This window comes from Panthera tigris, chromosome B2 (genome assembly GCF_018350195.1).
Source record: "Panthera tigris isolate Pti1 chromosome B2, P.tigris_Pti1_mat1.1, whole genome shotgun sequence".
In the NCBI taxonomy this organism is placed as follows: Eukaryota; Metazoa; Chordata; class Mammalia; order Carnivora; family Felidae; genus Panthera; species Panthera tigris.
Window position 1 is genome coordinate 88,319,190 of NC_056664.1, and position 10,895 is coordinate 88,330,084.

At 43.6% G+C, this 10,895-nt stretch overlaps 1 protein-coding gene across 1 annotated transcript; it reads left to right on the top strand.

Moving 5' to 3' along the window:
• The first annotated feature begins 7,320 nt into the window (after positions 1 to 7,320).
• On the top strand, positions 7,321 to 10,895 carry LOC122238853 (translation initiation factor IF-2-like). Its single transcript, XM_042987615.1, has 3 exons — positions 7,321 to 7,896; positions 10,320 to 10,412; positions 10,623 to 10,895. Exons 1-3 carry the CDS (start codon positions 7,321 to 7,323, stop codon positions 10,893 to 10,895), a joined length of 942 nt encoding a protein of 313 aa, XP_042843549.1.

Here is a 10,895-nt window from a genome sequence, read left to right on the forward strand (position 1 = left end):
CCCCACCTTTCTAAATAAATAAATAAATGAATAAATAAATAAACAAACTTCAGAAGCTGACTATCTCCCAGTGACTTGTTCTCACTGGGTCACTGCTGCAGTGTAGTTAAAACTGTAAAGTTCTGCTTTGTTTCACATTTTTTGTCGGCTCCAGCTCCAGTGCTGTATTGGCAAGGGCTAGGGGTTTCTTCTAGAGTTTGGCTAATACTCCTTACTCAGGAAACCTCCAGATGGACATCGCAGAGATGCTGGTTCAGTTTTTTTCTTTTCAATTTGGACATGTCACGCACAACCTCACTGATGTATAAAACATCAGTAGAAAATGTAGAAAAGTTATGTTGCTTTTTGCCTGCGTATACCCTTTTTATGATGAGCTGAGATGTTTTTCCACAGGCAAAAGTTTTCCTAAAGAAAAACTATAAAAAATAAAAACCTAAAATAGAATAATTTAAACAGAAACTTTGCATTCAGATTTTTACAGTTTCCTGCATAAAAAAATAGAAGATGCTGTGAAGTCTCTAGGAAAGCAAAAATGTCTAACTAGAATGACACTTTTGAGAAGGCGTAGGGGATGTCCAAATTACATCATGTTGTATATTTCAAGATTTAATCATCATGGGTCAGATTATCCAAGAGGACTCCACCCTGAATTTCAGAATTGTATTTGTTATTATCATGCTCTCATGAGAATGATAAGTAAATAAACATTGTCCAATTGTTTTAGGTGGATATTCCAAGGCACATAGAAATCATGATGTAAAAATATTGCCTTTGCAGGATTTCTTTACGGATATCCAGTTCAGAAAATATTTTGAGAACATGGAATCACCTGAGTATTGTTTTACTGCTGCTATAGTTTTTCACTTGCAAACCTTTTGAAACTCATACGAATACTATATCCATATTAGAACATACAAAAACGGGAGCGCCTGGGTAGCTCAGTCAGTTGAGCGTCTGACTTCAGCTCAGGTCATGATCTTGCAGTCTGTGATTTGAGCCCGGCGTCAGACTCTGTGCTGACAGCTCAGAGCCTGGAGGCTGCTTCGGATTCTGTGTCTTCCTCTCTCTCTGGCCCTCCCCCACTCATGCTCTGTCTCTCTCACTCAAAAAAAAAAAAAAAATGAATAAATGTTAAAAAAAAATTTAATTAAAAAAAGAACATACAAAAACACTATGAATTCCTTTGTAAAATAATGAAAATAAATAGTCCTGGTTCTTACCTTTTCCTTTTATGGGGAAGTATAGTTTCCTTCTATTGGGAGTTAGTGGAATGGTTTAGATCAGTCAAATTTGACTGATCTAAATTTATATCCTGGATCTATCGATCCATGATACTGGACAAATCTATTAACATGTAAGACTCTTAAATTCTTCATCTGTAAAAATGGGAGGAAGAAGAGCCATAGCTCCCCATACTCATCTGTTATAAGGTCCTTCACACTGGATTACAATTGTCTGGTTACTTGTCTGTTTCTGCCATGAAATTATGAGTTTCCTAGGGGACAGGAGAATGTCTTTGGAACAGGGGTCCTCAACCTTGGCTGCACATAAGAATCACCTGGGCAGTTTCCAAAACCCTAGGACCCAAGCTTAACCATTTAAATGATTATCCCTGAGGGTAGACCAACATGTCTTTCTTAGATTTCTCAAATGGGTTCACCTAACGTGAACCAAGAGTGAGAACCACTGCACAGTACCTGGTGTACAGGGCAAATGTTGAATAGAATAAGTAAACCTAGTCAGTAAATGAGTGAAAGATGTCACATACCACATTATAATATTGACCTATCCATCTTCCGCCACTAGTCTGTGAGCTCATAGTATGAGAAACGCCATTATATTTGTTTTCCATCTTCATCTAACACAGTGTCTTATTGGCTTTATACCCTTGGGCGTGTATTAAGAGTTCGATGGTGGGTTGAGAAAGACAATATGAAATAAGGCAGAAAGAGTTTCCTTGGTCAATTAAATTAAAGATTTTTTAAGTAGATAAAAAGCGTAAGAAAAGATTAGATTTGCTCATGTATCTCAAATGGAAAAAGAGAAAAACGAGTTCTACTTTCATATGTACTGTGATAATTCCATAAATATAGAACTATGTACTAAATAGCCAGTATACAACAGACAATTTTGCCTTGACTGAGTACCCAGAGAAAATTAGGAAACAAATGGGCAAATGCACCCTTTTTGGCTTTTATCTGGACTGCTTTGGGCTCTGCAGGAAGAGCTGAGCCCATCATCCAGGGAGGACAGTCTCACAAACATTAATGTACACAACACATTATTTACTGGATGGTCATTTCTTAGAAACTGTTTTGAGTAGCCAGTAATGCCTGCTTCCAATTTTAGTAAATGCTTGCTCTTATATTCTCCCCCACAGTGTGAATTAGATGAGATTTGCTTGCTCCCCTGGCCTAAATAAGGCTGAAATATTCTTAAACCCTACAAGACAAAGCCAGAGACTCTCATCTTTGAGGATGAAACGTTTACTGAATTTATCCTGCAAAATTCTTTCTTCAGCATCAAAATAGTTTAAAAGTGTATGTGTGTGTGTGTGTGTGTGTGTGTGTGTGTGTGTTTATTTGTTTGCTTGTTATTTACTTATCTACTTTGGTAAGTTCATACCCATTAAATGTTTGATAGGATTATCATAACATGTTAAAGAAAATTTTCACAGGAAGTTGTATATGTGAGTACCAATTGGTATAAAAGCAAAAGAAAAATTAAAATAATAAGTGTATAAAATAAAAGCAAAACATAAAATTGGCCAAGTATTTGACACCTGTCAGTATCACCCAAAGATACTTCACCCTGGAAGCAGCAGTGTATTTCAACCTCCAACATTTTTTGTCACTCCTATAAAAGCAGCCTTGTTAGTTCTGCCCTCAATACCCCTGAGGTTTGAGTCCCAACTCTTCAAGACTATTCCTTTTACCTCCATGTATTAGTACCAGCTGAGGAGCACTCCCTCTTCAAAGGTCTGAGTCCCAGTTCCCTGGGGTTCCTTCTCCAGACTTGAAAGCTTTAGTAGCCTCAATCTTTTATTTTTGTTCTCCCAGCCCCACTTTTTGTGCAATTATTACCTCTATATTCCATTAGTCTTTGCTTTTTTCATTTTCAGCTCTCCAACACCTGTGTAATCAACTCCTTCTATTAAATTCTCTATTGAGATACCTAGTGTGGTTTGTTCTTTGCCTGCTGGGACTTGACTAATACACACATGAAGGAGAACTGTGTAGCAGTTGGAAGCAACAAATTAATGTACACATAAGCAACATTAAAAAATATTGGGGTGCCTGGGTGACTCAGTTGGTTAAGCGTCCAACTTCAGCTCAGGTCATGATCTCAGTGTTGGTGGGTTCAAGCCCCGCGTCGGGCTCTGTGCTGACAGCTCAGAGCCTGGAGCCTGCTTCAGATTCTGTATCTCCCTCTCTCTCTGCCCCTTCCCCACTTGCACTCTGCCTCTCTCACTCTCGAAAATGAATAAATGTTAAATAAATAAAAAAATAAATAAATAAATATTAAATACAGGGTACTGAGTTAAAGAGCAGGAAACAGAACGCGATCATTAATATGATGTCATTTACATAAATTAAAAATAATTCCTTCAGAAAATCAGTATGTATTTTCTTTTTTTTTCTTTTAATTTTTTTTTTTAACGTTTATTTATTTTTGAGACAGAGAGAGACAGAGCATGAACGGGGGAGGGTCAGAGAGAGAGGGAGACACAGAATCGGAAGCAGGCTCCAGGCTCTGAGCCATCAGCCCAGAGCCCCACGCGGGGCTGGAACTCATCACAGACCGCGAGATTGTGACCTGAGCTGAAGTCGGACGCTTAACCGACTGAGCCACCCAGGCGCCCCAAGTATGCATTTTCAAGAATACATGCAACATATTAGAATGGCGGCTTATGACAGAGATAGGAACCAAAGTGAGATATAGACATAAAGGAGAATGAAGGGAAGGAGGGAAGGAGGGTAAAAGGAAGGAAAGAAGGTATCTATGAAAAGGACTTTGCATGAATCAATGATTATAACATGCCATTTATTGAGATTTATGATTAACTCAACCTTTTGCCCTTAAGAGCATGAGAATCATGAGTTTAAATTGCAAATGACAGTGGCACTTGGGCCGCTCAGTCAGTTGAGCCACCAACTCTTGATTTTGCCTCAGGTCATGATCTCATGTCATGAATTCCACAGCGGGAACTGAGAATGGAGCCTGCTTGGGATTCTCTCTTTTTCTCTCTCTCTCTCTCAAAAAAAAAAATTTTTTTTTTGAATTGCAAGTGACCAAAAATCAAACTAACTTGGGGGGAGGTAAGGGCTAATTTCTTGGCTTATGTAACAAAACAAAACCAAACAAAAATCACACACAGCTGAATCCAGGGGCTCAATTACACCATGTTATGTTACTCTGTCTTTTGCTTTTCTCTGAATTGGTTTCTATCTAGCACATTATTTCCACAACAAAGAACCTAGAAAATCAAGGCTTTTATTTTAGTGTATAAGGCATCTGAACATTATTTTTTTTTTCTCTCCTTTATCATCACTCTGGCCAAAGTTATAGGATAATGCTCATTGGCTCTGATTGGTCTGCTCAGGTCATGTGCACTTCCTGAACCAATCACTATGGGGACAAATACTTTTTATTGGCCAATCATGGGTCATTCTCCCCAGAGAGTGGTTTCAGTTTCATGGAACCTGTTACTAGAAGCAAATTCTTCAATACAACCTCAATCCCATTAAAATGTTTCCAAAACTGCTCAATTACTATTAAAGAATTCTACAATGGCACTGTTCTTTCAGTAGAAATATTATATCTGGGTACATCACAGAGGTAGAGCTGGTCTTTAAAGAGAGGACAAAGAACATGACTCACGGCCATGTGGCTTTATTTTAGGAATGCTGTGAATTCCTCTTGCCTAAAATATCTTCCCCATCTGCCAACCACAGTCTTAAATTCCAGTTCCACTACTGAGATTCATTGTTGTGAGCCTATAACATGGACCCTCCAACTGCTTGGAAAAAGTAAATGTCTCTTTGAATTTATCAGCTTTTTAAAAAATGTTTATTTATTTTTGAGAGAGAGAGCATGCACAAGCGGGGGAGGGAAAGGGACAGAGGATCTGAAGTGGGTTCTGCACTGACAGTAGTGATTCAGGTGTGGGACTTGAACTCACATACCTCGAGATCTTGACTTGAACCCTGAGATCATGACCTGAGCCAAAGTCAGGTGCTCCACCAACTGAGCCACCCAGGTGCCCCACATTTATCAGTTTTTAACACCTAAGTATTGATTACCTTATCAGATTAATGATGATAGGGAAGGCAATAGTGAGGGGTCCCTCAGAGAAAAGAGTCTAAATGTGTTAAACTATCACAAAAGGCAGACTTGCAACTGTGTGCCCAGAGTGATAGGGAAGAGTGAGGAGAGGGCTGGCAGGTGATAGGGGACACTTGAGACACAACCTGTCTAATTCACAAATCCTCTTGGTAAAACTACTCATTACATCTTAATTACATCTTAGGAGGGGCGTCCTATGAGAAAATGCCCTAACAAGACAAGTTCTTAATAAGGCAAATTCCATATTTGAGACATGGCTGTAGAAGAGCATCTGTCCTGGGTCTGCAGGAAGAAAGAAGATTGTCTAAACAAAAGAGAGCCACCAGGAAGAACCTCAGACTCTAACAACTCTCTTGAAGTGTTTCTTGCTTCTAATAGTTATGCATATCCCTAGGACCCTTGTTGATCTTTTCTGTGGATATGAAGGTGCCAGTGTCTAAATGGCTTTTTTTTTTTTTTCAGCTAATGCAGTTAACACAGAGCAATACCCCAAAGCTAGCATCCTATGCGATTTGGGACAAGATATTGTCCTTTCCTATATTGTCCCAATTTTGAACCCCTTATTACTAAGTTTCCTATCTCAGGCTCCATCTTCCTAAAAGTAACTGTAACAATGTATAACAATACAAGCCTTCCCCAAAGTTTAGTAAGTAGACTGAAGGAAAAAAAGGAGGGAGGAAGAGAAGGGGAAAAGAAAGGGAGGCAAGAACCACTGGCAGTGATTATCTGCGGGAAAAGGAATGTGATGAAGGTCCAGATAGTTAATAAAAAAATAAGCCTTTTCATTCTATATATTTTATTATGGCTTGGTTTTTGTTTACAGTGATCATGAATTCATGAATCCTTTTAGTGACTTAGAATTTAGTAAAATTTGTATTTAATTGATTCTACTTCTAAAAGATCTTTGTTTTAGGATTAAACTTGAGGGAGACGGGGCCAGCTCTGTCGCCTAAATACTGACCACATAGAGAAAAAGTGTATCCTATAAAAGCTGGCGTTGCCTGGAGCTTAAGAATAATGCTTAAGTGATATAAAACCAAGCTGAATAAAAATGCAAAATACTCCAATTCTTTGTTACATCTGCTTTTCTCTTTTTTCAAATAGAATGAACTACTGCTGTTCTTGAGAGTGTCATAAAGATACAGGTCGGTTATGCCGCTCCCCTGGATGGGTTTCAGTTGGTAATAAATGGTTTTCTGAGACGTCTGAGTTAAAGCTCTTATGTAAATAGAGAGAGGCTTACATAATGCTCTTTAAACTAGAACTTTGAAGACAATCTGCACTAGGCATATGAAATCTGTCTGTGCTGCAAATGACATCTGAAAACTAACAGGAAACCATCCAAGAAGTGGTTTAAGAAAACAGGAAGAATAAACACCCACAGTGAGAGCTTCTGATCAATCATTTAACCAAACCTCAACCACGACCAGTGAATACGTACGTAAGAGGTGTATCTTGGGCTTATAGTAATGCTACTAACCAAAGCGCACTTCAGCAGCGCTCAGGAGGATCGTTCATTGTAAATTTCTATGTAAAATTCCCCAGGGGCTGGAGCTGTGCCTTCGGCTGTTTCCCTCCCAGTAAGGTTAGACAGTGCATCATCTCACGGAAGAAGCTAAACTAGTATTGATTTTCCAATTTCTAAAAGGAGTAACCATTTCGAGCAAAGGCACGCTGGGGGGTGGGGGGTGGGGTCTGCGTAAAGGAGAAACACATTGCAAACCGAAAGCGCTGCGGAGATGGGAAGAGGGAGCTGTGGTGAGCGAACAGAGGCTCCTCTCTGCCCAAGTAGCGGGGGGTTGCGAAGTTCTCGCCACAACAGCTGCGACGTTCTAATTCTGTAGACCAGCCAGGAGAGAAGTTTCTCTGCCAAAAGACAGAAATTTCTGTATTGGGGGGGGGGGGGGAGAAGCGGGAAGGACCATCTTTCATCCGTTCTCACTCCCGCCTCACCTACGTTACCCCCGGATCCTGATGCCCTCCCTTCCGACCCCCTCGGTGAGCAGCAGGTGGGCGGGGAGCGCGAGCTGGCGCTGGCCGGGAGCTAAACGCCGCCAGACTTTCCCGAGCGCCCCCCGCCCCAGCCTCTCCCCACCCGCGGCCTCGGGGCCCAGCCCCGCCTCCCCGCCCCGCAATCCCGGGGCCCCAGGCCGCGCACGGATCCGAGGCGACGTGTTCGAGCCCGCGAAAACGAGTGGGCTAACTTTCAGGTCCACCCCCACCCTGAGACTGCCTTTTCACCCGCGACCCGGAGTGCGCGCTAAGCAGCAGCCAAGTGAGAGCGTGCGTCGGTCAGCGCGCGGGGGAGCCGTGCGGCGGGCGGCCCGAGGGCCCGGCGGGCAGGAGCGCTGGAGGGAGCCGCGGCGCCTGGAGCCTCGGAAAGCATCTGCCCTGCTGGGGCCCGCAGGGGCGCCCCTCTCAGCGCCGCCCCCTTCCGCGACAGCCCCTGCGGCGCCCAAAGGCTGCGCGGGGATGGGGAACCCGCGGGCAGAGACCCCCTCCCGCCCGCATCTGCTAACTTTCCTAACATCTCCCCCCTCACCCTGCCATGTAACACACTATTTACGACCGCGTAGACTCGCGCTCACGCACGCCTGCCCTTTTCCCCAGAAGCCTGAAAGTGGCTGAATGGAAACACTGACACGTGAAAACTCTATTCTGAGTGACTTAGTATCCGCCGCCTTGAGGTTTTAATCTTGCCCTGCTCGTCCCGCCCGGTGCTCCGGGCAGCTGTCCGAACGGTCCGGCAGTCTTTACTGTCCCTAGGGATGAGGAGGCGAGGAGGAAGGGGGAGGAGGAAACGTGAGAGGTCTGGGGCCACCAGGAATATCCAAGGGGAGACTCCGAATTCTAATCCCAAGAATTTAAGTCCACGTGCATTGTTTCCAAACCAAATGCACATGGCAGCTCTCTTCGGAGCCCTAGGACCCCTAAATTGTATTTTAGGAATAGAGAGAAGGGACGCGCCACCACAGACCATCTGTCCTCGGGGGGTAAGGGTACTGCTTACCTTAATCCTGCCCTTTCCCTGCCCCCCCGCCCCCGCCGTTGGCAACAGGTTTTCAAATATGGGAGAGGCACATACACGCGCACCTGGCTCACTCTTCACCTTGGTGGCCGACGCCAGCCACGTGTTGGCCCCAGACAGGGTCAGACAGGCCGTACTTGTCTCGTTGGCATGGGTGCCTGTGGCTAGCATGGTGTGAGATTTCAAAATGTCAGGGCCCTGCTGCGGAGATCGCAGACCAACCTCTTATGAACCTCCCCCGGAAAGAAATGAGTGCGCTTTGTCTTGCCTTTGGTTGTTCCTCACCTAAGAAAATCTTTTTTTCTTTTCCAAACACAACACTGAGGATCACTTGTGTCCTTACACTTCTAGCTTAGACGTGTCTACTCTAAAAGGGTCCGGGGTGCATTTTGGCTGGACTTTCCTTTCTTCTGAGTCCCTGCCAGGGATCTTAACCCCTAGTTTTCCTGGCCTGAGACATTGACTGGTGGCCCATCCTTCTTTGGGACAGCTTCCAATGCTCCAGGTCTACTAGGGGTCCGCCCACCAAGCCCCCTGCTCACTAACTACCGCTGACAATAAGAAGTGGAGAGAGCTTACTTCTCTCTCATATGACCTCCAACCTGAGGCTTTGCATGGGGAAGGCAAGGAAAGCAGAGGAGATGATGGGTGGACATTCCAACTCTGACCTCAGAGAAGGAAAACCCTGAACTAACTGCCTCTCCCCACCTTGCATTTTATTTCTGAAACCTGAAATGAAAATGGAAATTGCTTGATATATGAGGAGACGTTATCTAATTAGGGCGTAAGAAATTTAATCTTTCCAGCATGCAGGTCATATAATTAATGTTAATTTAACGCTCAAATTCTCAGTCATTAATTTTTATTCTCTTAAATGCAGTTTGGCAGGGGCCCCTGATCCATGGCAATGGATTTTACTGGATGTGAAAGCACACTTGGTCTTAGGAGTGACTCACCGTAGACCTTCCCATCCCAATAACAAGATCACATCATGTATGCATTATTAAGCCACATAATTGAACGGTCCATAGTTTGCATATCAGACTATTAAAATAATGTGTTTTGCTTTTCTCTGAACACGTATTGTTCAAGCCTCTGCGAATATGTGGCGATTCTGATAATTATCACCAAATTACTGCAAATGTTCTCTTCATTAACATGATTTCTTTCAAGCATTTTTAAAAATGTGAATGTTATTATGAATTAAGAAACTTCTTACAAAGTTGTGTGAAGTGTGTGTGTGTGTGCGTGCGTGTGTGTGTGTGTGTGTGTGTGTGTTTTAAGGGACTTGTCACTGGGAAGGAAAGGATATATTTTAAATGGAGGAGGGAGAAAAATGCTTTTGACTAAGTCTTTCAAGTGGCTTCCTTTGGTCAAATAAAAGTTTTCTCTCTAGTTTTTTTGGGCAGCGTCTAGGCAAGAGACAAACAGAGAAAATAGAAAAAAAGAGGGAGAAAAGAGGGAGGGAGGAGAGAGAATTTGAAAGTCACAGGAGAGTAAGAGAATTAATTTTTTTAAGTCCCTACTATCTTGTCCCCATCTGGTGTGGATAACTTGTCCCCACAAATAACCTCCTAACTTTTTACCTGACCTAGAGTAAACTAATATCCTCCCTTTTTAAAATACCAACTCAAATTTTTCTAAAGATAACAGCTCACAATTAACTAAATATTGCTGTCTTCCCCTAGCTATTCTGAGCTATACTGTTGGGAGAAATTATAAGCCGTAAAGAGCCTTTATTGTAACCTCTCCACCACACACAGTTTCTAAAGTTGAATAGCAAGACATTAAAACACACACACACTACTGCAAAATAAGAGTCTCTTCTAAATGTGAGAAATTTTCATCCACCCCCCATTTCTAGTGAAACTTCCCTTTGAGTGATTTTTAAACTTATAACAAACAGGTCTTTCTGCCGCTGGTATTGTCGCTCCTTCCCGCACAGCGTCGCGCAGCGCGCGGGTCGCTCTCCTCCGACGGCGCTTCCAACACCGAAAAGCTGCCATCAGCCCCGGTGAAGAGGGAGTTTCACCCACTGGTAATGTCACAAGAGTTTGAGGTTGTAAGGTTTTTCCTAAATAAAAGACGTCACCTCGGGTGGGAGTGGGGAGTGAGGAGAGAGAGAGAGAGAGAGAGAGAGAGAGAGAGAGAGAGAGAGAGAATGAGTTGTGGCTGGTGCATTCCGTCCGCTCCAGCAGTAACCTGCTTGGCTGTTCCCTGCGGGGCTGGATACCCCTCCCCTTGCTAGGTGCCCGGATCCTTCGGGCCTCTCCTCAAGCCCACGGTCAGCTCTCCCGGGAAGGGGTGCCAGGCCCCGGGCGGCACTTTTATTTTGGCTGAGAGGAGAGAACGCTGCTCCCAGGCCCGAAGAAGGCGAACTGAGCCCTTCTGTTTGGATTTCCCTCCTCGCTATAGCAACCAGCAGCATCCGGACAAAAATGCGCCCTCCCTGGACAATGGCCCGGCCTCCCGCTTCTCGCCCTCGTCTTCCTCCACCGGATCGCAGCCAGGACCTGCCTAG

What these genes read in the sequence shown, in the direction of transcription:
- LOC122238853 (XM_042987615.1), top strand. Translation starts at nt 7,321, where the DNA reads ATGCCCTCCCTTCCGACCCCCTCGGTGAGCAGCAGGTGGGCGGGGAGC. An exon ending in CTCCCCCCTCACCCTGCCAT is followed by an intron (nt 7,897 to 10,319) that starts GTAACACACTAT and finishes CTTCCCGCACAG; the next exon opens with CGTCGCGCAGCGCGCGGGTC. An exon ending in AGAGGGAGTTTCACCCACTG is followed by an intron (nt 10,413 to 10,622) that starts GTAATGTCACAA and finishes TCCCCTTGCTAG; the next exon opens with GTGCCCGGATCCTTCGGGCC.